The sequence below is a fragment of the Dendrobium catenatum genome, unplaced genomic scaffold, assembly GCF_001605985.2.
Source record: "Dendrobium catenatum unplaced genomic scaffold, ASM160598v2 fragScaff_scaffold_1666, whole genome shotgun sequence".
NCBI lineage: Eukaryota > Viridiplantae > Streptophyta > Magnoliopsida > Asparagales > Orchidaceae > Dendrobium > Dendrobium catenatum.
In genome coordinates this window covers 634,360-661,719 of record NW_021320128.1, presented here as the reverse complement: position 1 = coordinate 661,719, position 27,360 = coordinate 634,360, and the positions used below count along the sequence as shown (strand labels likewise).

At 33.8% G+C, this 27,360-nt stretch overlaps 2 protein-coding genes across 8 annotated transcripts in view; one reads left to right on the top strand and one right to left on the bottom strand.

Moving 5' to 3' along the window:
• LOC110096178 (probable polyribonucleotide nucleotidyltransferase 1, chloroplastic) overlaps positions 1-5,312 on the top strand; it is a 69,282-nt gene extending 63,970 nt beyond the window's left edge. For 3 of the 6 annotated variants that reach the window (XR_003703256.1, XR_003703258.1, XR_003703259.1), the window contains 2 exons: positions 2,389-2,887; positions 5,088-5,312. Coding sequence is in view for 1 of the 6 variants with exons in the window: in XM_028701284.1 (XP_028557117.1) it covers positions 2,389-2,790 (402 nt within the window). In the remaining 5 variants the exon portion in view is untranslated. Of the gene's footprint in view, positions 1-2,388; positions 3,148-5,087 lie in introns of those variants that run through there. The other 3 variants (XR_003703257.1, XM_028701284.1, XM_028701285.1) reach the window with 3 other exon arrangements.
• A 748-nt stretch (positions 5,313-6,060) lies between these two features.
• LOC110096180 (protein EMBRYO SAC DEVELOPMENT ARREST 30) lies at positions 6,061-22,060 on the bottom strand. Of its 2 annotated transcripts, XM_020821981.2 has the most exons (12): positions 21,513-22,059; positions 21,315-21,380; positions 19,300-19,479; positions 19,032-19,116; positions 17,583-17,650; positions 17,410-17,498; positions 17,053-17,296; positions 13,562-13,674; positions 13,142-13,232; positions 12,822-12,950; positions 8,170-8,723; positions 6,061-6,913 (listed from the first exon to the last, which is right to left on the bottom strand). In XM_020821981.2, the coding sequence occupies exons 3-12, from the start codon at positions 19,450-19,452 to the stop codon at positions 6,469-6,471; spliced, it is 1,971 nt and encodes a 656-aa protein (XP_020677640.1). In that variant the 5' UTR covers positions 19,453-19,479; positions 21,315-21,380; positions 21,513-22,059; the 3' UTR covers positions 6,061-6,468. The 2 variants fall into 2 exon arrangements, with proteins under 2 accessions (XP_020677640.1, XP_020677639.1); XM_020821980.2 differs by having other exon boundaries at positions 17,410-17,650; positions 21,513-22,060.
• Positions 22,061-27,360: the final 5,300 nt, after the last annotated feature.

Here is a 27,360-nt window from a genome sequence, read left to right as displayed (position 1 = left end):
GCTCTTCATACATACAACCACTTGCTCATAGATCAAAGTAGTGATACTTGTAAGCAATGAAGGTCAACAAACATATGGATTCATCTATCTTCCACGACGAACACTGAAATTACTTGTGGATAACAATAGTGGATACATAGTAAGTGTAGTAAATCCTTTATGGACACAAGTTCATCTATTCTCCACAAGCAAAGATATAAGGCTACGACGAATCCAAATTCCTACGAGCCGTCGTAAAAAAAAAGTATTTCATGTATGTGAAGTTTCATCTACGAACAAAATACCAAATGATTATAACAAATGTAAGTATCCACGGGCCATTGTGGAGGACTCGTGGTACACCCAATTTATTGTCCACAAGCAAGATACAAAGTGACTATGCCAAATGCAAAAGCCTACGATCCTTTGTAGGAGGTCTGTTGTACATTCGATACATGTTTGTGAGCAAATGTGAGGAATTCTGCAATACATCACAAACGTGTATAAGCATGATGTAATGAACTCCTATGACAATCCCTGTTGATCGAAGAAGGCAGCACTGTTAATTGATGGCATAAGATCGGTCCCTACACACGAACATCACCTACCACCTTAGATTGGTGAAAGGTGGATATAATGTAGGAACAATGGGTCTCCTACGAATACTTCCAGAAGGTCGTAGTGGATACAGCAGTCCTCTGCAAATGAATATTTGTGGATAACAACAGTGGGTAATATTAAGTACAATGAACCCCTGTGGACACAAGTGCATACATCACTTATGACAGCGGTGATTAAAATACTGCAAAGTATGTCGGGTTTGAGGATAACTTGATGTACGAAAAAGGACACCCCCTGGCAGAAGGAAAGAGATGTTTGAACAAATTAGAACTAAATTTCCTGGTGTTCTAAAGTTTCTTCTTAGTCCTATACTTAAGAAGAAAACAGTTCTGGTGTTCGCAAACACCGGAAGTAACAAGTCCACTAAACTGAAGATTTTAAAAAGAGTTTTTTCCAAATCTGTGGCCATTGACTTCAAAGTCCAGAAAGACCTCCCTGGTGAATGAGAAAAGGGGAGTCAACATTTAAATGATGAAATGCCTGATGACATCTAGATAATACTGCCACCGGATCCGCAACACTCGTATTAGCGGACAGAAGGCATGTATAAACTCTCAAATGAAATGTTGTGTGCATTCAAATGACAATTATCTGCACAACTAAAATATTTCAAGTACCCCTGCATGTGCACCGTTGTTTGTATACACATAGGTACACAAGGGATAAATGCAATCACAAAACCCGATGGGCCCCGACGAGCGTGTTATTAGTACACACGTGACGTCTAGGGATGCTGCGCTGGTCAATAAATTTGAATCCGATCCTCCTAAGCAGGTAAATAGGAGTCCACAAGGTCAATTAATTCAATTTGCAAACCTATAAATCATTTGGCTGTAATGCTCATGAAGTTTTATAAATCTTGGTGATTTATCCAATGCTCAAGCAATCTTGCATTAATAGAAGCTTCGACTTGACTTGCTAAACTAATGCAGTTCTTTGTTACCACAAGTATGGTTTAAATCTATGTTACAGAGAAATAGTTCCTGCATCTTGTTAACAATCTATTTAGTTATTTTAATATTAGAGCACTTTTTCAATATAATCCATAAATATGGCAATAAAACCATGCTTAAATAATGAAAGCTTAACAGAACTACGTAACTATGCTTTTAACAAGATGCAGGTACAATTTCTCTGTAACCTAGAATTAAACCATATAAATATGGTAACAAAGCTCTGCACTATCTTAAAGATGGTAACAAAGCTCTGCATTATCTTAAAGCGCAGATGTATATGGTTGAAATATTAACTAGTTTAAGTATTTGAATGTGTCATTGAGAACTGAATAATTGCACCTGCATTTCTAGAAGAGAGAGAGAGTGTGTGTGAAAGGAAGGGTGTCTTATCTGCATAACTATGATTGCATCTATGAATATTTGTTTGTTTGCATATTTGTGTTTTAACTGTCTTCAGAGTGCATTTATGAGGCATTTTTGTATAAATTGAACAAAATTTTCCTTAAACCTAAGTATTCCAAACTTTTTATTGAAACCAATAATTTTATCCGAGTTCTAGTGCTCAGTTCCGTCAAATTGAATTTCTAAATATGATTCCTCAACACTATTCATGTCTTCCTGTAAATGAAACCTGCATAATGGGCGGGTTTTGTAAATTAAGCTTTGATGATTTACTTTATTCTGTATATGCAAATTCAGAACATATCAGGGAATCTGGAAGGAAAAAAATGAAATAGTTTTCTTGGAAAAAAATGAAATAGTTTTCTTGGATGTCATCCAGGCAGTTATGACTTAATGCTCTTTTATGTTTCTTATACTTTTTTTGATCCAGGTAAATGAAAAGGGACAACTACGACTGAGCCGTCGTGCTTTGCTTCCTGATGCAACCCCTGAGAGTACTGTTTCTAAGAATCAAACAAGCTTGGGTGAAGAGGAAAATGATTCTGTTAACACTGCCTCAAAAGTAGCTTTTGTCAGAGTTGAATCAATTGAGCAGAAGTCTGTACAGTCTGTGAATACCAGGGAAAGCAAGATTCTTTCAAAGAAGTCTGTTTTTACCAGGAAAGCTACTTCAGTCCCTGCTAAAGCTGAGGAAATGATTCGGAGATTAGTTCGTCCAGTGAGAGAAAGCTCAGTTGCCAACAAGGAGAAACAAAGCAAGAGCGATGTAAAAGCAGTCCGGGTATCCTCCAGAGAACCTAATTTAGTTGATGATGAAGCTAAAATTGGGTGACCTGAACCGCAAATATAAGATTGAGGAGAAATAACATTCCATTACATGTTCAAGAAGAAATCAACTTGTGATGCCACTCACCGTATTCATTTATGAGGTATTTTTTATTAATTTCTCACGACAAGGATAAATATTTTTTTGCTGATAGCTATGCCTCGTTACTTTAATTTACTTTTGGAAGCAGGTTTAGGCATCCCTTTATGATAGAATTTTTTCATGCCATGTCAGTGTTGTATGTTATAAAAAGATGTGATGCCATTCCATCACTATTTTGTACATGATACTCCTCTTGTTTATAACTTGCCACTTTCTCATACATTAATCTATCTCAAGAAAACCTTATATTGAGTCCTTACAGTTTGAGAATCAAAGGATTATGTTTTTTAGCGATCAAATTTCTAGCAACTCCACTAGGAAAGACTTTTCTTTTCATCTTTGATTAGTTCACTTGAGGTTTTATATGGATGTTGACTAATATGTTCTCCATCTACATAGAAATCCCAAGACATTTAGCCTGTCTTATGATGTTGAATGATATATATCTATGATATTGTGAATGCCAATTTTGAAGTATTGACAATTGCTATGTGATTACATTAATATAAAAATATATTCATATTCATGTGGTCAAGTGCATTTTTCAAATGATTTAAAGTTTGTCATGTTCAAATGGGATTTGTTTTTCATCACTAAGCCAAGCTGACAATATCAAAGGAAGAAAAATACTCACATAAGGGAAAATAACCAAGGGCTCTACGAGCATGCTCCAATTCATTAACTTACTCTAGAAGTCTCCATCCTCACTCTAAATAACTTTGAAATGCTCTAATGGGTAATTAGGAATAATATAAGTGTTGTTCAGAATCATTATTTTTGGGAGCTGCATAAGCAACCACCCTAGTGGACGTAAAAGAAGAATCAAGAATCTCTCCTCTCTAATCTGTGCGTTCCTCCACAACCAACAAGGAGAGAGGACTCACAAAAAAGGTTGAAAACTTAGCCCTAAATCTCTTAGCATATCATACTCAAAGATAAAAGGACTCAAGATAATAACAAATCCATGATGACACTCTATAGTTTCAACTCACTAAATCGTACAATTCCATCTAGTCATGGATTATCTTCCTTAGGGCATACATATATATATAACACATACAATAATAATACATGGACGCATACAAACACCCTCAAGATCATGTTTTGTTTGGCTAGTCAAGTAAATCAACTTGTATTGAGCTGATTGTTGAGCTGACATTATTGAACACCTACTGCAATCTTTTTATATGCCCCTATTAGCAGCAAATTCAACCTAAATTAAGATATTCATCCATCAATGGGAAGGTATATGGAAGAGAAGCTTACTAGCTTATTGATATGAAGGGTGCCAGGATTATGCCCTTTTAGAAATAGCCACTATCTCAAAATAATTGCAGGTAGCTAAAAGGAATTCCTACACATTTTTGTGTCAGCACTGTGTCCTAAAAGGAATTCCTTATAAGATTTCTGTTTTTTGGGTTATAAATCTCTATCATTCAATGTCAGAAATTTGTAATCGCAAATCTCAATTTAAAAATGAATTGTGATAAAGACTTTTTTTTATTAATTTCTTTTAGAAATTCCTGATAAGAGTTTCTTTCACATTCAATTGGAGGATTAATTATTCTGTGTGAATGCCGAACGACGTCCAAAGACCAACTAGAATGCGCCACGTCACCCCTGTGCTCGGTAAGGCGGCTCAGTACCGTTGACTTGGAGCATTCTAATTGATCTCTGGACATCATTCTGCGTCCGGTCTCTGCACAGAATAATTTCTCGGCGGGGTTATTGCAGCCATGGAATTTCTTATCAAAACCAACACAAGTTTGAAATCAATTAATTAAAATAGTTGGTGCATTCAAATTTCACTCTGGTCTTAAATTACTCAAATGTCCGTTTGCTTTGATCCCTCTTTTTATCCAGAAATTATTGTGTACGCAATCCGAACGTGTTCGAATGTGCGTACACTGCTTAATTTGTTGCGTATTTTTTGAGACATAATTTTTTTGTGGTAAATAATTAGCAAATAAATAATACTCACTAAATACACAAAAAATACGCAAAAAATACGTAGAAAACATAATGTATTAAAAAATACGCAGTGAAATAAGCAGTGTGTACGCAGCATCCGAATACAATTCTGCGTTCGGACTGCGTACACAATAATTTCTCCTTTTTATCATGAAGTGAGAGAATATGGAAATTTGTAAAAATACTTCGGATGGAGCTTCTAACATTTCTGTTCAACATTTGTTGTTTAGGCAGAAATTCATCATTTTCCTTAAGATGACAGCGCTGGATTGTACAATATCAAAACCATAAAGAAGGCTGCAGGCGCTGGTCAAGTGCTTATGTGAGTTACTGTAATTTTGGACAAAGATTTTTATATAATTATGTAGCTGATTATTAACAGTAACAGTATGATTGGATTTGACAAGTTGATCTTAACTGCTAATTTATTTCATTATAAGTGCAAATGCTTCCCACTTTGGTTGATTGTAATGGAATGAAATTTTTAATTTTAAAACTACAATACAACCATTTCTGTCTTAAGAGTAAATAAATTGGTGCAAAGATCTTTGAAGGGTGTTCAGGATTTATATTTTTCTCTGCTAAAAGCGATTAGTTATTCTGTGCAGACGTCGAACGTCGCCTAGAGACCAATCAAAATGCGTCATGTCATTCCTGTACTCGGTATCGCAGCTCGATACCGTTGATATGACGCATTCTAGTTGATCTTCAGACTCTACGCTGCGTTTTTCAAATAAATATAACTGTTTTGAGATCTTTAATAATTAAATTTTACTTTAATAATATAATAAACAAAAATTAATACTAACATTTGGGATTTTATTTTCCGTCTCTTTAGTTTTCTTATTTTTTATTGTTCACATATCAATATAATGTCACGAGAGAATTCCACAGCAAGTGTAGAAAAAATGCTAAAATTATAATTTAATTTGGCATATTGTAATTAGTATGAATGAGTAAAACTCATTATTACGAGAGAATAAGACTCAATTGCCTAAGAAAGTAACAAACATAATCATGAAACATTAAACATGGCTTTAATCATCAGATTCAAAAGTTTGAAAGTATGACATTCTCATTCAAATTTAGTTAAAATGAATCTCAAAATTATTCAATCTAAATTAAGATAAATTTTAATTGATTAATCATTTATTTCATTCATCTGAAAATTCGATTACAAAATTCTAATCAAATGGCCAAAACTATAAGAAAAATATAAACTTTATTTCAGTTTCAAAAATGGCCAAAAATATCATCAAATATCAGAGGAGGTATTCAATCCTCTACATAAAGCCTGAAAGATAAATTTCACAAACAATTTATGGATCAGATACAGCATTAGGGCAGTACCAAAATTGCCTACCAGTAAATGACCATTTCTTACACCATGAATTGAACTGAATGGAGTTAGAAATGTACAGATTATGCAGCTATTGGCGCTTCACAGATCTTCTGAAAAGATAGGAAAAAATGATTAGATTCCTTTCATTTTTTGGGTCTATGTGAGCAATCCTTAGTATCAGAGAATCAAAGCAGGCGCCGCGGCCTCAAGGCGTTCTTTACTGATGCTTTGAACCAATGGGTTTTGAAAATTGTCATTTTTTTGGGGGCCTAATCGTCTGGATCTATTTCTTCATCCTGCTCAATAGGTCTGGTCAATTCCGGTCTGCTTCCGTCGCCGACATCCTGCTCGCTCTCCAAATCTATCTCATCTTCAGGAATCTCATCACCTTCATCTTTCGAATTGCCGGATTCCGAAAGAACCAAATTAAGGCCGCGAACCATCCATTCGGGACATCTTTCTTCGCCGCCAAACAAGATTTCGCCATTGGGACCTTTGACAAGTTTTTGAACTTCAGAAGTTTTTGATGCTCTGCAGGAGCATTCTGGTAGGGGATGGGACAGAAATGATCTTGGTTTGGACATCTGGGCCTCCATTATCAAGCCATTGACACCTAAACTATTGTTGAGATGTTCACGCACTAAGAGTGTCCAATTATGCTTGGGATGATAAAGGTTGTCGCGGATTGAATCTAATAGCGTCGCAAGTGTTTTTCTGCGATAGGGGTAAATCTATTCATGTTAAAAAATTACCAAAAAAACAAGGTTTCTTAATCGCATCTACTTTCCAAAAGAAATTGAAAAATTTAAAATCATGCTGCTGTAAGGTGAAATGGAAAAAATTTACACACTTCATCTTAAAATTGAATCTATTATAGTCTCGGATGATAAAAACCATAAAAAAATAATAATAAAAAGAAAAGAATAGTATGCATGGTAGAAGAGCACAAATATGTCAAGCATACTAAGAACGACTGTCTCAAAGTTGCTATAGATTATATGCATTTACTTGAATGAAGCAAAGTATAGCATGTGCATTAAACATAATCAAAATAAATAATTATTATTATTATTAGAAATGTAAAATAGCGGACAAAAAAATAAATTAATACAGAATTTTAAAAATGGCATCTTCAAGTAACAGCACATATTGTGAAGTCAAATGGACTTCGGTCGGATAAATTATTCTATGCGGACGCCGAACACTGTCCAGAGACCAACCAGAATGCGCCACATCACACCTTCGCTCGGTACCGCTGGTGTGGCTGCACCTGATTCGCCTCCGTACGTAGAGCTGCGCCCGGCCTCCGTACAGAATAATTTCTCCTTACAGTCGCGGCCAAAAAGAATGCATCACTCTATTTTTAAGTTGTATTTCAGTACGTTCATACTTTAATATACCGAATGGTTATATAGCATATCTGACGTTCACCTCATAATCATTTAAACACATCGTACGTTTAAATAATCTATAACAAATCCATTGAACCACATGACAACAGATCACATACTGTTTGGCAAGAAGCAAGTTTCTTTTCAGGCATCTTAAGCTGAATGTAAGGTATGATCCACCGTATATTTAGATAGGGACAATTAAATTAAATAAAAATAATATGTAACTAATCAAGACATAAAATGCCTTATGATGCATTTACCTTAAAGTAGGCAAGTAAATTTTAAACCTTAAAACTAGAAAACTAAGTCTCTATCACATAAAGGGCATAAAATCAAGTTTGCTGAATTATAACTCTTTGTCAAGTAAAATATTATTGGATCAATGTCATCGTCATTGTCTGTCATTAATTTTATCCAAATTATTTGAAGTATATTTTATAAATCCTTATTCTTCATTCAACTCAATTTAACTACTATCTAAGGTGTTAAACTAATATGATAATTCTTCATTCACACAAACTACCTACTACCATTTAGGAGAAAATAAGGTAATTGACAATTAAATGTTAGTGTTACCTGTCAGGGCGATAAGTTCTTGAAGAGGCCATTTGGTACAACCGATGGCCAATGACTAAGCTAGAGAAATCAGGCCAACCACTACCATCATTATGAAATCCAGGAAAAAATACGTCAGCTTCCACAGAAACATAATAATCTAGAGCATTCCAAATCAACCTGTGTGTCTGCAATCTCAGATCTATTGCTGAAGGGTCTGGTTCAATGTCACTCTCAGCAATCCAGCCATACCAGCCTTCCTTCTCATATTGATAAAATGGTCTAGCAGGTGGTGGAGGGAGAGGTCGCGGTCGAGGCCCAGCTTTGTTCCACTCTTCAATGAGTTGTTTCTTGCTTTTCTGTGGAATTGGCATAGGCAGATTTGAAGGAAGAGGGGATTCTGGACCTAATAACTTGGATAACTCAGTCTTACTACACAAAGAAGTTCGGTCGACCAAATTTGTGTATAGAGCGCGTAATGGGACTAGAACCCTTTGGCCACCAAACATTTCCGCGCCGGCCAAATAAATTATTGTGTCTGGAGGATATCCCATTGCTCGAAGGAGAAGACCAACCTGAAAATTGCAAGGATGAGTTCAAGTTTTGACCAAATTTTGAATTGGCTAAGCCAAAATAATATTACTCAGAAGCGGCAGTATTAATGGTGTAAATCAAAATCAATCAAGCATTTTATACAAATCCAAATTAACCAGGCAAACTATACACGACTTCAACATTACATACATGATGCATCAGGTAACTTGATTCTAATTAATGCTATGAAGTACATCAAACACCCAGAAAATATAAGAACATTCAAAGATACATAAATTTAGACAGTTCAAGTACATCTTTCATTAACAGAACTTAGATATGTTGTTAAAAGAACAAACTAAAACTTAAAACTGGGCCAACTTTAATGTTAGATAAAATGAATAATTACAAATTTACAATAGAAGAATTATCATATTAGTTTAATGAGATTTTAGAAATATGCGTACATAAATTATAGAAGACTCCAAAGTAGAAGTGCAGAGGTACAAAGATTAATTAAAAAAGAGCTTTAAAATAATGAAAATATAGACACTATAGAGACATATGAGTATATGAACATTACAATGAAGCTTGGAATTTTGCAAGGAACATGGTAAGTAAAGCCAATGCTATAGCTTTTGATGGTTTGCAAAATAGGTTAGATATTGAGGAGAAATTAGACATACAAAAGGTGAGAAAATAAGAAAGTGCATTTAGAAACTTAATCTAATTCAAATGTGAGGATATAGGAAATATACAAATGCTATTTTTGAAAATTTTTACTTGGAAGATCAAAATGAAAACAACCATGAGACTATCTTCTATGATGCATGAGCACAGAAACCGGGGCATGGATCGTACCAATTTTTTAAAGATATATGGCATGAATATAAATTTGGCATATATGTATATATATAGCTTTCTTGTAAAATTATAATATATTTTCAATTCACATGTGAATGATCATGAAAAAAACATCATAATATCAAGTAACAGTTCAAAATAGACTCTGTCTATTAGTAAATACCCTATCTAACCTCAAACTTTCATAATGTCCCAATTTAATCCCTCAACTATTATAAAATGTCTCAATTTGATCCCAAGGGCAAAAGTAATAGTCAACCCCAACAGTTAAATGTGAGCGCATTTTGGGTATTAAGATGTATGTGAGATTATAAATTTATTTTTATATATTTTGTCATTCGTCATATTAAAATAAATACAAAATTATAATGAAAGTTAAACAAATGCTTGATTCCTAAGCTTTCTTGCAATCTATTATCAATCACTAAAATTACAAAAGATACGAAACATACAACAAAATTTCTTCTTACTCGTTGTAAATTCTACAATATGATCACAGGAAAGATAATTGACAATACAAAGGAAAATGATAGCCTCAACCTTTTGAATGTTGAAGGAAATACTAAAAGACAAAAGAAACCTGCTCATTATATATCTTCTCTAAGGAAAGTACTATAATTCTATGGCACTTTAGATTTATTCATCCAAATTTCATGTATCTAAAAAAATTATTACCCTTTTTATTCACAAATACAAATCCTAATATTGTAAAATTTGCCGATTATCTAATCACACCTGAAATAGCCACCTTAGTCATCCTAATAAATCCTTTCAATCATTTACTTTCATCCATGGTAACATTTGGAGGCAATCTCAGACACTAGATGGTTTATATCCTTCTTTGATGACAATACTTAGCCTAAGTCTAAGCCTCTTGTAAATACCTGGTGAACAATATATTGGGAGAGCCAATCAGTTTACCAAAATGAAGGGCATAAGGCCCAAGCCTCCTAAAAATAGCCATAACCTCATATATATATATATATATATATAATTGGCTAAGCTATTATTCAAACTCATGAATTCCAAAGGCCAAGCTATCCACATTAGCTCAATAACTTATATTAGTAAAGCCAGTTCTTATGTGTAAGGTCCAGCTTAATAAATTCAAGGATAAAGGCAACGGGTAATCAGTTCAACAAGCTCAAGGAGCTAAATTGGTTAAACAATTATAAGCCCATAAATCTCGAAGTCTAGTTTTTGTGTTGATTCAAGCTCGAATAAGCAAATCAGCATACAAATGTCAAATTCAACAAATCAAGGATTGAGCAGGAATATTAAATTCCAGTTCAATAAGTCTAAAGACCAAACTGTCATTCATAGCTCACAAACCTAAGATTTGAGCGCAATAGTCAATTCAATAAGCTCTAATTGATATAAGTCCAAAGATTGAATCATTCTTTGCAACTATTATTAATGTTGAATTTAAGAAAGATTAACAACTCTCTTAGATATATCCTTAATAACTTGATATAACATTGTTAATGTTGGGTGAAGTAAACCAAGCAACAAACACAAACAAGAAAGATAAAATGCAGAAAAAATAAAGAACACCAAGATTTAAAGTGGAAAAATCCGAAAACGGGAAAAAGTCATGGAGCCACATCACACCAAGAAATTCACTATAAAAATTGGGAGAAATTTATACAAATCTCTCTCACTCTCTCCTTGCTTCTCTTCACCCTTGCACCGTTCTTACTCAAGAACAAACAAAGAGATATCACCAAGGGGCATAACTCATAAGGAAAAACAAGAAAGAAAATTCTCAGCTCGTTTCGCAGGGCTACAGTACCAAGTTTGAGTGTCGCGGCGCTTAACCTTTTGCCTATAGTCCATCTGACAACGCCGCAGTGCTCCCTAGCAACATTGTAATGCTTCTGCTCTTAGTTTTTCTTCAAGCAAATTATGCAGCACCGAGACGCTCGAGTGCATAGCATCAGGGTCATTGTACAAAAAAAAATTCTAAAGAACCCAAACCAAATAGGGGGAGGACCTCCCTGCAACCCTCCAGCGAGCTCGACAGACTGAATTAAGCTCAACCGTGAACCGGCCAAGTTACCGATCCGGTCAAATTCAAAAGCCATGTTTGCATCAAACCAGCTTCAACTACTTTGAACCATCGGTTCGATCAAAAAACAATCGAACCGTTCCGATTTTATAGAATCGGACGGTTCTATAAAATATTTAATTTTATTTTAATAAAATTTTAAATAATATGTTTTAGTTTATTAAATCCTTTTAAAATTTTTAAAATATTTTCATTAGATATGAAGATGAATTCAACCATGATATATGCATGTCATCTCAATTCTCACATAATATGCTTTGATGTAAGTTGTATGTATTTTATACTACATAAAGAAAACTACCTCAAACTCCCCTATAATATAGAACTAAAAAAAGTTGCATGAATACTACATGAGTTAGAATACAAATTTGGTCTAGGGCCGCAAATTTGAGCTGGTTGGGCTGCGATTTTTTTTAATGTGAATTATAAATTTAGATATTATGAATTTTTCATAATGTGTATAAACCTTTCCTTATTTGGGTTCTATGTCCGGTCCAATTTTCATAATATTGGTATAACCTGATTGATCAACGCAATAAAATTCCGCACATAAATAATAATTAACTCATTTCTTTTCTAGAACTCCCCTGAGCATTTTTCTTAGAACTTAATCATATGTTTTCTCTAAATCAATAAATACTATATATAGATCCTCCTTACTCTTTATGTACTGCTTTATGAAACCTCTTAGCAAATGTATAACTTCCATTGTAGATCTATCCGGCATGAATCCAAACTAATTTTGAGAAACATTAGTATCACATTGTAAATTATGCTCAATTACTCTCCCATCATTTTAATGTATGACACATTAACTTAATTCATCTATAATGTGCACACTCTTGTGCATTACCTTTATTCTAAAATAAGAATTAACACACTTTTCTCCACCCATCTGGAATCTTGTTGTCTTCAAAATAATATTAAAGAGTTTAGTAAGTCAAGAAATTTTTTAATCTCCTAAGCATTTACACGTAAATTACATCATATATATTTGGAATAAGGCCAACGTAGATGATAATGATAATGATGATTCAATACAGTTTAGTTTTTGAATTAATGTCTTTTAAGATGGGTGTCAAATGCACCAGCTTAAGAGCAAGCTATTGAAACACTTTTTTTTAACTACCGAAACACTTTAGGAACGTAAATACCGCAAGTTTAGCCAAACAATTGAGAGATGCAATAAGTAGGGAAAAAAACTCACTTCTTCAGGCAGAAGTGGGCATAGCCCCTTTCTTTTCTGAGATGCAGAATCAATACTCAGGTTTCCGTGAACAATACTACGCTTGATCATCTGCTTCCTTCTATATTGAATGAGTTCAGTATGAACATCCTAGACAAGGCCAAGTAATAAACTGTCAATGAAATTATGAACCTCTACAACATTTGGTTAGGCGGTCACAAAAAATCATTCCTTCAAACTCATAAATGCTAGAAGGCCTATCTAAACACAATAATCAACTTAAACAGGATTATTGGAAGAAAAAAACAGTAATCAATGGGTAATTAAATTTAAATACAAACTTGAAAAAGTTCAGCACAGCCATGAAATGCCAAGGTATCTCTTGCAAGGCCAGGATGAAAAGCAAGATAAGGACGACCAGAAGCCCTTAATCTGCAAAACGAATTCCAATTAAGCTAGAATAAATAGAAAATTTTTTAGCGACAATATTAACACACTAAATGAACAAAACTACTATTTTCTTATCTCCACTTCAGCAAAAATTGGAAAGAACAAACTCAACATGATTCGGGTGGAAGGTGTTATGCAGTACAATCTATTGCTAAAGAAATATTAGATCATTATAAGTAGACGGCAGTAAATCAATGCACTCTAAAGGTGAAAAGAAACTGATTGGATTATTCCAGCGGTCAAAGCTAAATTCAATACCAAGGTGCATTTTATAATTAACTACGCAGCAAACTAAATGAACAGAAAAGTACCTCTCCACCATCAAGTTTCCGAGTGCCTGGATTTCTGGACGAAACTGAAGGGCGTGGAATGCAACTCTGCACCTAAGTCTCTGATATTCTTCCATGTCTGGGGGGAGAATAGACTGTAGGAATTGCGGAAAAGTGTAACATATCAGAAGAATTATGCATTATCTAGAAAAACTAATAATAATCTTCTTAATGGGACAATGATCAATCACGCCAAAAACTTGCTTTCGATGTACTTATAATTGGCCTAAGAACAAAACTCACTTTATATAATCTCAAACCCTGGTGAATAGTGTCTAAATCTTTAAGGGGTTTCCTTGATCAATGGTATTTCCTGATATTTTAAATGTCCTTGTATTTTAGCAAAATTATTTTCCTGAATAAATATAGAGTGCATTATTCACATAATATTAACATAATTAATGCGTATGAAAAATAGACTGGGAATGTTTAAAATATTCTAAATTTGATATTTTATTTGTAGTATAACTTCAATAATTTCCTGAACGGACTCGTAAAACACCCTTCAAAATTCTAACCATTAAACCTTAATCCTAATCAGGTGACAAATGAATCCTAGTAAAGGTAATTAGAATATCAAAAGGAAGCAAAATATACATCAAAAGTGTAAATTGGAAATTTATAGATGTTGCAAACTATTCATGCAAACGAAAAGTGCAGTTTATGATCTCATGGAAGTCATCAGACAACTCTAGCTAATATTAGGAAAAAAAACTTAAAATTAAATTATTTCTATCATATAACTGAAAGTATTCTGGTCCATATGAATCAAATGCCAGACAGTAAATGCCAATACATCTGTGTGGCCAAGTCCACTTGAATACAACCCTTGAAACATTCATCGTCATCATCCATATCCCTACTGGATATCCGATTAGATTATGCCTTAAAATATATTAACAATATTTAGTATTTTTCTGTATTGCTTAGGACATTGTATTGTTTCTTCTTTTAAGATTCATGTGTCATTATCATGGGTCATGTTAATCTTATGATAGCTCTTGCATCCTCTTTTAGACCTAGTTGATGAGGTTTGTAATTTCAAACCTTGCAAGTCATTGGCCAACAATCCTGTGAACCTCCTCTCCCTTCCTCTGGTATCAATGAGATGTCATCTCCGTGCAAAAGGAGCATTATGAGCTAGTTCAGAGACTTCTTTAGAAAAAGTTCCTCTTCAACATCCATTGTCATCACCTTTTCATCAATTTCTTCCATGCTTATAAATACCCCAACTAGGGGTATTAGTGAGTCGAGCCAACTTGTGAATCAGCTCGAACTCGACTCAATAAATGGCTCAATAGATAAGCTTGATGAGCTAACGAGCAAGCTTGAGTCAATCCTGACTCGATCTGTTAGCTCATGAGCCAGCTCGTTTAAAAAAATATTACTATAAATGCACTTAAAATATATTAGCATTCAAGATTTTAAGTACAAAGTTGTTAAAAATATTTAAAAATTATAATTTGTTTTTATATAATGTGATTCTTTTATCATTTTCTTCTAATTGTTCATTCTTTTTATTATTTTATTATAAAAATTGACTGGATCATAATCATTTGCTCTCTTTTATAATAAACGAGCAGACTCGTGAACGAGCTCGAACTCATAGAATAAAGCTCGAGTTCGAACTTGATTAATTAATCAAGTTCTAACTCAAGTCAGGGGTGCCTCAAACTCGATTTGACTGGTTTACACCCATAACCCCAACAATGCCACCATTAAAACAACACTTCATTGTTTGAACAATGCTATTCTTATGAATAGCTCTTGCATCCTTTTTTAGACAAAGTTAATGAGATTTGTGATTTCATGCTCTTGCAAGTCGTTGGCCAGCAGTTCTGTGAACCCCATCCCCCTTCATCCTTGTATCAGTGGGATGTCATCTCCATGAGACGGGAGCTACATGAGATATAATAGTTGGAAGAATTCTCTAGATAAAAGTTCCTCTTCATCATCCATTACCATGGCCCTTTTATCAATTCTTCAATGTTTAAAACTGCCCCAGCATTCCCACCATCAAAACAACTCCTAAAACCCATCACTTTCATGCTCCATAAGTTGTCAGCCCATACAGCATGCTTAGAATGGGTATTAAGTTTTTCTGCATTGACATTCTACAATTATTTCTATTTGGTTGCTCGTTTTACTCTTTCGTGTTTTGTTTCTTGTATTCTGCACCTCCCATTTATCGCTTTGTTTGGGTCCTCATCTGTTGATGTTACCTTCCATTGTAAATCAAGAACCTGAATGCTAGGAATGAACAATACTATTTGGTGTGCTGAAGCACTGATATTAGCAAGGGTTTCAATCAAGAAGTGTTAAAAGCTATTCTTCTCTCATCCTTCTTGTTCTTGCAGTAAGGGTTGTTAAGTGATTGTTAATTTTATGATATTCAATTAAATAGCCCTTATATCCTTTTTAGACCAAGTTAATGAATGAGATTAATGATTTATTGCTTTTGCAACATGTTGGACAGCCATCTTGTGCCCCCAATAGCATCAATGAAAGCATCTGTTAGACCGGTCCAGGCGGGACCGGTTCACTGGCGAAATCGCAAAACAGGCGGAGAATCCGCCTCATGGCGAAGAACGAGTGGCCCGACCAGCCCACGTAGAGCCGTTTAAGAAGTTTTTTTTTGGAGTTTTGATAGGGAAATTTGAATGTAGGGACTGTTTAGGGATTTCCTTTTGATTTGTATGCATTAAATAGTTGATTTTCGGTTTGGGTATCTTGAATTTGGCTGAAATTTGAGATCTCTTAGATTTAGGTTTTCTTTGGGCTCTAGCGGCGTCTAGAGATTTGGGAGAGATCGATCCTCCTCTCGAATTGAGGATCAATTGTATCTTTGCTATTTTTATTCATTATCTAGTGGAATCCAAGTTTCTTCTTGAGTTTTCTCTAAGTTTTCTCGCAATTTCTCGCTGTTTTCCTGTGTTTGGCTGCTGTCCTCGACTGAAAACAGCAGTTTTCTTCTCGTTTTACTTCAGATTTGGCTAGGAAATACTTGAACTCAAGTATTTAAGTATTTCCTATCAACATCTTCCCTTGAATCAATTAAGCTGTGTAAGGCAGGCAAAAGCAATCTCAAAATAAAACTTCCTCACCTTCATTCATTATCATTGCCCTCTCACTATTTTGATATTTTCATTTATATTCATTACTTTCTCAGCATTCATAGACTCTCAAAATCATCAAATATAATCCTAAAACTTATTATTTTCATGCTCCCTCCATTACCACTCCATAAACAATACTTGATACAGCAAAACACTCAAAAGAATCTTTTTAACAAAAACTACCAAGCAGTAATCTAGATATATATCGATGATGTATATGACAGTGAAAGAACCGTATATGGGATTGCAAATTAGTTCAAATATGCCATTATTAGCAAATGCATGTAACAAAAAAATTATTTTTGGGCATTGGCATCCTTAGCATGTAAAATGCATGGGACCATGGAAATATCATACCTCAAGGCATCCACCATCAGTAATCAGCAAGCCAATAGCCTTTGATTGCTTCAATTTAGGCAATATTTCGTTGATATAAAAGCTTGGGGGAGCTAAATATCTGATCGGAAAGGTTGGATACTTATTCCTTTTCCTTTCTAGCCTTAGATCATTAGGTAATCTCTTCACAATAACCAGATCATTTGATAGTGCAGCTATAAACTGCTCCTCGTTGTAGACATAAGAAAAGCTCTTAAACTTGGAACTGCGTGAAGCACAAACAAAAAGGTAGGAGAGCCAGAGATTGGAAGATATGTACCACAAAAACACAATTTTTTAGACTGATTAACATCTGAGGCACTCTCTTGCATAAATTACCTAACTCCTTTAGAATGAATACCATCTTGAATCTCAGGAATGACAAGAGTAGCATTTAGCAATTTTGAAACAGCTACAAGATCACAAATCTGACAATGATGAAAAAGTGACCACGTAACATTTAGAAATTCAAATCCAAAAAAGAAAAAAAAAACTTGATGAAGGTAGCCTACCGAAGATTTAACATGATCAAATCCACCATATATCTTTGCATATATAAAACCATTCTGCTTTCCAGGAACTGTAACACAACAAGGTAACATGAGAGAAATTACAAAAGAAAATTAAGTAACGCTGGGTGAGACAAATGGATCAATCCTTAAAAGGAATCTGAGTTCATGGATCCTAGTAATGACTGTACATCCCAAAAAAGAAGCAAATAGCCATGCAGCTATTTCTAAAATCGAAATAAACTGAGCACATAGATATAGATAGATGTCTCGGTGAAGAAAGAAACCAAAAATGCATTACATATAGCAAGTCTCTATCCAACTGTATTTGGCATTGATGATCAGCCTTCAATGAAAAGCTTCATTAGCTATATGTTTCTTAGTTAAATTAAAAGGCATAACAATATTTACAGTAACTGCAAATACGGGACTCACTTTAAGTATGACAAATATGACCTCTAGTTGATACAAGAATAATACCTTGACCATTGCATATTAATTCAGATACACTTGCCATAAAAATAATTAATTGGCATAATAGAAAATCTCATGTGGCCTTTTCACCGATCCCAACTACATGTGAAAGATGTGATATAAAGTCCGAACTGAAATAAGCATATGAAGGCTTCCTTGTTCCCACCTACCCACATTTGAACATGCAATACGAGCATTTAATTCATACTAAAATCAATGGGTTTCAATTAAAATAAAATTCATTAAAAAAAAAAAAGAAAATTTTTCATGATTCGCTCCCAGCTTCCTCATGATGATCAAGGGTCATTAAACAATCACATTTCTAAAGAACAGTTAGCAAACCAGTCATCTAAATTCTGTCAGTTTACATGTAATGCTATTTAGGAGAGGCTTCTAAGGTAAGTCCTGCATCAAGTCGCTAACTTTTTAATTGGACTTGAAATATACCATAATGCAATTTTCTTATAGATGGTAAAATCACTTCTTCCATAGCAGGCTCAGGGATCAAACAAGTAGGAAAGGACAAAAATTTTAATGTTTTTTTTTTTTAAATGAGCTAATCTGATAACCATATTCCCAAGAGCAAGCTAATTGCTATAAATGAAGAAGAAAATGGAGGTCCGCATATCATTCTCCTTATTCCACATGAATGGAGATCCGTGATGGATAAGAAAAGGGACTTTTTGAGAGTTGCTATGCATAATTGCAACATACAACAACAACAACAACAACATCAAGCCTTTGTCCCACTACGTGGGGTCGGCTACATGAATCCTTTTTCGCTTAAAGGATTCATGTTATGATTATTCGACAAGTTTTACGCTGGTTCTCGACTACCTAACGCAACCCTCCATTTTTCTCATCAAGTACTTGGGACCTGGCAACAGTAGTGTTGCATAATTGCAACATAACTCGGAGAAAAAGTATAAACAAAATAAAATAAAATAAAATGAAGTCAACAATACCATGAATAAATACCTGGATAAGCTTTTCTAGGGTTAGCAAACGGTTGTAAGCTCTCCAAAGATTGGATTGAACCCCATAATTTTCTGTATCTAAACTTCTGCAAAGCATTTAAAAAATAACAACAAATGAGCAGAAAAAGAGCAGTAATTTACTTATTAACTAGAAGAATTATCAGATGCAAGGAAAGTGAACTAGTTTCACCAGCAATCACTTCATCAATAGCTTTCATTTAACTCAAAAGTTAAGAATGAATACCTACAAAGTCAGTTCAAAGGCGTACCTTTCCATGTTGGTAAATCTTATCTGCTGTTGGCCTGTATTGTATAATGTCCCCGGCTGAATAATCTGCAAGCAGAAGATGTACCAGCAGTGACACTACACAGAAGGCAATTCCCACAAGTGCAAATAACTTGAATTTGTTCTTCACAGCCATTTTAGGAGCTCATCAGGATTTCCAAATCTAGAAAAGACCCAAATTCATTTCAGAATCATACAAGCATATTATGTTACAAAAACAAATAATATTCAGGGAAGAGTGCAGCATCCTGTTAATAAATCAAAAGAATACACCACAAATGATGAAAAATTGAAAATGGATGAGTGCATGAGAAATTTTTTAAGGATTAACTACACCATAGTAAATCAAACGTGAATCCATTAATGAAATAGCCATAAAGGCAATCATATGGCAGATTTAATAAATTGGAGTGCACGATCAAACAACTACAAGCTGCATCCATTACCAGCAAGGTAACTGAACCATCTTAACTAAATAAACCAACATTTCTGGTCAATACCACAAGCAAAATTTTTAAATTCCCTAACAAAATAAGAGCAACTTAGAGGTCTGAGCAATTGACCTGACAAACAACAACTCAACATATGTTACTAAAGAAGCTTCAGCAATTTAGTTCAGGGTGAAAGATATTCATATAATAAAGTTCTAAGAAAAGTGCTCTGGAGAGTTCTAGTTAATAATGCTTACGTTCAAGCCATTAAGAATATGTATGCATAAGTTGTTACTTGTGTTCAAACATAAGATGGTTTGACCAATTTTTTTTCTATTTCAATTAGATTACATCAAGCATCAGCTTTAAGTCCATATCTTTTTGGTTTAGTCATGGATGTTCTTACTAGACATTTGCAAGAGGATGAATCACGGTGTATGTTTTTTGCTGATGATATTCTTCTCGTTGATAAGACAAGAGAGGGAGTTGAAGGAAAACTTAAATTATGGAGGTCAACCCTAGAGTCTAAAGGTTATCTTTTGAGTAGATCTAAAACCGAATACATTGAGTGTAATTTTAGTAGCAATAGATATAGTTCATTTTTCAAGTAATGTGCATTAATTTGTCAGCTAAAGTTCCCAGTATCATCCCAATCATGAAAGTAAATGCAACTGACTTCCGCATTTGTTGACTTAGCATAGGTATCAGAGCAATACAATCCAGTTTGGGATCAACTTGTAATTCAACACACAAGCTTATTAAGCCCTTGTGAGCAAACTAAACACACATCCATCTTCTACCCCAATCTCAATGTTTGTATTCTTCTCCTCTGACCACGCTTGTTCCCGTCGCTTTTTACTAGAATTGCGCAAAGGCGGGCCCCCTCAAGGCGAGCCTCATATTGCACAATTTTAAACCATGCCTCTGACCACGCTTGTTCCCGTTCCGTTCCACTGCCTCCTCTTCAACAGCTCCTCTCTCATATTATTCTTCTTCCTCCTTGCTATCAAATCAATGCTCAAACTACCTCCACATTGTCAGCAGATGACTCTTATCCTCCATCTCCTCCTCTGCTGCCACAGAGATTGCTCTCATTGCTATCTGTCATCCTTCCAGATGTTCAACAATTTTCCATTCAACTAATACGAAAATCTTCATCGGGAAACCTCAGGTAAAACCGGAACTACTCCGGTTTTGTAAACCATTAGTTCCAACCAAACAGGCCAAAGGTGGTGCAGAATACTTTGATTTATGAACAGAGAAATAGATTCATAAAATGAAATATGTATACCAAACAGGCTCTATCAGAACAAAAATAAACAAATTGAAAAGAGGAGCAAAACCAAACAATCAGAAAAAAAAAAGATCAATGCATTAATAAACATCAAACATCGTCAATAGCAGTCAGACCATACAAATTAGCATCCACTGCATTGCATCAGAGTTATTTCTTGTTTGGCTCAATGGTGTCAATGATGTTATTTATTTATTTTTTTTTTCAAACGAAAGTCTATGATGCTTGTCTCCTACACTTCACATAAAGAACTAGAAAAAGCAGAAAAACAACCTGATAGCACTGGTCTTGGGCAAACCCAAGCGTGAGCATGGCCTCCTTGTACCAGTGAAATAGTGCCTGAGATGCGCAAAAAAACAAAAAACAGGGTTACTGTTTTGGATACAAGAAAAAACGAGGGGTTAAGGTTTGAGAAATGGAAAGAAAAAGGTAAGCAGAGGTTGGGCATAATCGTTATGACGGTAAACCTACACTGAAAAATGTAGCAGCAACAGTGGATCCAAGAAGTCAATGGGCGGCGGAACCCAGCACCCCTCCTTCAGCCGATCATTCTTTCGCTCTTCCCACTCTCTCTCTCGACCTATCTATCAACTTCTTTACTCCTTTTTGCGAAGAAGAAGATAAGGGCGGCTCTCACGACAGAAAGCTACAGCGAAAGAGACCCGAGAAGAAGGTCAGCTTTCTCGCACGTGATTCTTCCCCCGTTCTATCTCGCTCTCGCTCATCCCCTTCCATTTGACCTTTGTTCACCTTCTTTCATCGGTCTTTGACAAGGAACAGTAGAAATGGCGGTGGCAGAGAGGAGCTATAGAAGATCGATCGATCAATGGGATGCCGCCGATCGAGGAGAAGATTGGTTCCCGCTGCAAGGGCGGAGCGCGGATAAGCTGTGGAGTCGGTAGAGCAGTAGCTTGATTTGGATGGCACTGAAGCTTCGTTCGACAGATTTCCAGCGTTTTTATGGCATTAAGGCGCCTCTCCGAATGTTGACTCCGAACAGATGAAATCGAAACTGCTTTGTGAACCGCGTCTGATAAACAAAAAAGAGGGGATTTTTTTTTCTTGAGAAAAATATTTATATTTTAAAGCCTGTTTTATGAGCACTTAATATCCCGCCTAATAAATTAGAATGAGATTTTAAATGCCAATCATGTTGGATATTTAACTATTTGAGAAATGAGATCATTGTTTGTGCTATCAAGATAATATTCTCAAAAAAATAATTCTATAATAAATTATTCTGACATATTTATCAAAATTTGTTTAAAAAATTAAATTGAATTTGAATCTGGAATCAAATCAAATTCTAGTGTTCTACGAATTAATTTTAATCTAGGAGTTTTGTGTTACTGTAACACACAAGGAGAATGATATTCATAATTGGATGTGGCTATGCGGTGGCTAGAGATGAGGAGGGCCTTATATTATTAATATTTATGTTCCATTGAAATAGAAGTATAAATAAAAACTATTAATATTGCTCTCAAGATTAGATGAAAAAGTAGAGAGAATGTTTGAAAACAATCAATTTGTGCCCCCACTTGATATATTTTCTAGCCCTACCATGGTGGCTAGGGCTCACCAATGAGAGTATCTAAATGTGAGAAGTGAGTTTCACATAAGAGCTAGTTGTAGACTCGAATTCGTGATGGCCTAGGCTCACCAATTAGGCTTTTGATGTATGAGTTAGCTTTGGGCTTAATTTCTTGATGGATAGGCAGCCAGGCTTACCAACGGGATCATGGCCATGTGTGGAGAAGGGTGTTTCACATAAGTGTTAGTCACGAGCTTGACTTCATGATGGTATGTTGTTGGGGCTAGCTAACGGGACCACATATGAATAAAATGTGGTTTCAAGTATGTTCTAGTTACGGGCTCAATTTCAGAATGGGAGATCATTAGGTCCTGCCAATAGGACTATGAAAGTGGGAAGAGAATAGGGTTTCGCATAGGAGCTAAGGCGAACTCTATTTTGCAATGGGATGTCATTGGGCTTGCCAACGGGACTATCAACATGTGAGGATAAGAAGGTTTCATGTATGCACTAGTTGTATGCTTGATTTCACAACAAGAGATCATTGGAGCTTGTGGACATGAGCATCGGCATTAGAGAAGAAGGGGGTTCTACATAGGAGCTAAGTGCGACCATTCACAATGGGAGATTGTTGGGGATCGTCGAGAAGACCATCAACATGCAAGGATAAGGGTGTTCTGCATAGGAGCTAGTTATGGGCTTACCAACAAGACTGATGGTTTGTGAAGAGACGGCTTTTCACATAACTAGTGCATGTGAAGGAAGTTTGAATCTTTTTCAAATTTTATTAAAAATTTATTTGAATAAAGTTCAACGAACCTTGTTTGCCTTATTCAATTTTTTTGTCATAACAAGTTTTAACAAATTTATAATTCAAATTAGTTTGAACTCCATATTTATTGACAATGGACTTCAATAAGCATTGCACATATATAATTGTGAGGCTGTTTAGCCGGTACAAAAATTTGGTCCTATTTTCTCAATAAATAAGATAAATGCAATGCCATATAGATTACAGAGAGATCTCATGTCTTGGCTCCTTTCATTATATTACAATGTATGTCACAGTATATTCAAAGAATATTGGAAATCCAACCACATAAATTTAGTGCAAGGAAAAAGGGGTAAGTTGTCATTGAATTGAACAAAAAATTTGGTTTGAAGAAGAAAAACATAGAAAACTTAGTGTGTGGATATATCTTCTTTCAAGATTAATGTTGAACAAGTCTTCGTCATTGCTATATATCATTGCATAAATGCTTATTGTAATCAAAGAGAGATCTTTTTTTGGGAATATTTCAGTCAATTAAGGCAAACCCACACACACATCACATACATAATATCACTAGAACACAGGACATCTTGGTTGGTAGCCAAGGCTCCCAACCAATAGACCAAGGTGAGCTATGTCGAGATCTAAATTTCAAGAGTTGTTGGATTAGCCAATTATCATTCCAATTTTCCAATCCTATGAAGATTTATTATAACACATTATAATATATTATATAATATGATACTTTCTTTTCTTGCACGTGCTACTGATGTTCAATTAAACGTTATGTTTCATTTTTCATTCTCACAATTGAATAAAACTAAATTTTTTTATAATTTCATCCAAACTCATTTGAGATAACTAACATGCATATTTATCTTTTTTACTAAACAAAATAATAGTAATTTATAATTTTAATATTCGCACTGAGTTACATATATAATTTACCCTTATAAGATAATAATTTTTTGAAAGAAATATTCATATCAAATAAATGAAAGTGAAAAATGAGGATTTCCTTACAAAAGTTGAGGAAATTCTAATGATAAGTATTTATAGATATAATATGTGCACTTTTATGTATTATGTGCATATTTCAAGTTATTTCTCTTCTTATTATATTTTGAGAAAATCGGAAATTATACTTAGAAAAAACATATCTTTGATCTTGTAAAATAAGTTTAATTTTTTCTAAGTATGCTTCTATTTTAAAGTGCAAATTCGGTGCTATGAACAAAATTGTTGATGCCTTGAGTTGAATATGCACTATTGCTAAAGGTTATTGAATTCAACAAGGTTAAATGTGATTGCCCTAATTATAAATACTTCAAACAAAATTATATTATGACTATCAAATATATGGTGGTTATCTACTTCAATAAATTCAACTATGTATTTTAGATTTTTTAATTCAAAATATCCTTTTTTTTTTTAAATACATTTGGGAGATATGTTAGTCAATTCGATTGTGATAAGACACTAGCTACAATGGAGGATTAGCCTAACCTCAAGAGGGATATGTTCATGTTATCACCTAATGATATGTTGCCTAGTGGCAATGACTGATGATATATATAGTCCATATATGCCCAATCAAATTTTTTAAACATGAACTTTAATATCAAGATGCCATGCACAATGCGTAGCTTTTACTCCATCTTAGAAGTTGTTGAATTTTTCTTAAATGACATACTTCATTCAACTATAAGATATATAATGCATCATATATATCATATATTTTATTTTTTGACATATTTGTCTTTATGAGCTTATGAAGATGATTATCGTTGATTGTGATATACAATTTTTTAGCCATTTTGAAAAACTTATGTGGAAGAGACTTGGTACAACCCACAATCTATTATCACTAGACTAATTATTAAGTTGAAGTTATTAACATGAGCTTATGAGACCCACATGTACTTATTAATTTACAATACAACTTGTTAGCATCCCATCCTTCTTACTTTAATATTTGTATAGAATCATTCCATCAATAGGCAAACTGACATAAGTCATTTCCATGCTATCATTGGGCATAAATCTAAAGGACAATTAATCTTATTGACCTGCCTCTTTAATTTAATCAAAGTTTAGTGCATCTACGCCCCAATTCACATAAGATATATGTGACTTACTCTAATAAATTTAGTAAAAAGTTATTTTGTGTTATGATAAATACAAAGCCGATGTTGATGCTTGATAATTATACATATAATTTAATGAGGGAGGTTTAGTTAAAGCTAGGCTTTAAATATTTCAAAATATAACTATTAAATAGTTAACCCTCAAGAAACATGATACTTATAGATTTGTAAGGAAGCTAAATGATAATGTTATGGAATTTGATCTTTCAATTGATATTAGAATTTCTCCATTAAGTCAATATGCCAAATTTAACATTGCATTTTAGGTAAATCCCATATATCAGTGCTCTCTAAGTAGATGTCACTAATATGTCGGTCGATACTTCTTTGTTAACTTCTATATAAAAATTCACAGCACCAAATCATAACCAAATATCATAAAGGCATTGCAAAGTTCCTCATGCACTGTCAACAAAAAGAAAAATATCTGTTGAGCATTGATGATTTATTTTTTAATAAGTTGCACAACTGAGTTCGTAGTTGCTACATGACTTTATAAATCTTCATTTTCTTGAGACATATTTAAAAACGAAGGACTGTTGCTATAGGTCATCGTCATTGTTGTTGTTATAAAGTCCGATTTTCATGCACTTTGAGGCATATATGATCGTATTTATTTCGAAACTTATTTTATCAAGTCATTAAATTATATTATATTTTGAGCTTAAATATGTTGGATTATGAAAGATCTTTATCTTATTGGGCTTAGTGGAATATCTGAAGACAGTAGTACGCATGAAAATGATGATAGGTTTAAAATTATGGATATATTTGAGTATATCTTTTAGTGTACTTATAAATCTTTCTCTTATTTTCATAAATATAAAGTCTCTTGCATATGAATTTTTTAATGATAAAATTAAATGAATTATGTCTCTTTGTCTTTTTTACTATAAAATTTATAATATATAGCTACCTATGCATATGTACCAATTCATACATGCTTAGAGCTATATTTGAGAAAATATTGTCATGTTTCTTACCTAAGCCTCATCTTGCAAGACAAAGCACATATGAGCTATTTTATGCTTGCAAATCATATGAGGAAAATTATTGTAAGCAATTTGTATGTTATCTAACATGAAAAACTTGCACCATGATAGAATAATGGAGTTGTTAGCTTAAAAAGATCCCCACATATACTACAAAGTAGCTTATGATTTCCCACATGTTTTATTATTACGCTTGTTTTTATAGTTATATTATAACTCTACATATGCTCTATAACTATTAAGTTTGTACTCTTTATATGCTCATATTTTTATTAGACTTATTGTTTAATTTTTATCAAATGTCATATATTATTAATTTTTAATCATGACCTTGAATTACTTATTAATATAAAATTCATTTATCATTTTGAATGATTCACTATTAGTATATGTATAATTTTTTATTATGAAAATTTACATACATATAATAGTATACTATATATTTGTAGATCTAATATATACATTTTAATATTGACTTGTATATTATTTTAATTTCTCAATTATATAAAAAAAATATTAAATAGTGAATTTCATGTTAAAAATTAATAATAATTATAATAATTTTTTTATAAATAAAAAAATAGATGGTGTATAAAGTATAAACAAAATAGATATTAAATAAATAATTATATAGTTATATAATTTATGTGATATATATAATAATTCGGACAAATCATGTATACAAATTAAATCCTTTCTATCTCTTCTCTCAATCTCTCTCAGGTAGGGGGTGTCAACATCAGGTTATGATTCAGGTTCGGGTTGAACTCAACATTGAACTGCTTCTGTTCGACAAGACTTGAATCCGACCCATTTTTGCACAAGGGTTAGATTTTATAACTCTAACCTGACCCGTCAAAAACCCCGGTAATCT

What these genes read in the sequence shown, in the direction of transcription:
- LOC110096180 (XM_020821980.2), bottom strand. Translation starts at nt 19,452, where the DNA reads ATGGCTGTGAAGAACAAATTCAAGTTATTTGCACTTGTGGGAATTGCC. An exon ending in CTGATGGTGGATGCCTTGAG is followed by an intron (nt 13,675 to 17,052) that starts GTATGATATTTC and finishes CAATTCCTACAG; the next exon opens with TCTATTCTCCCCCCAGACAT. An exon ending in GCTGTGCTGAACTTTTTCAA is followed by an intron (nt 12,951 to 13,141) that starts GTTTGTATTTAA and finishes GGCCTTGTCTAG; the next exon opens with GATGTTCATACTGAACTCAT.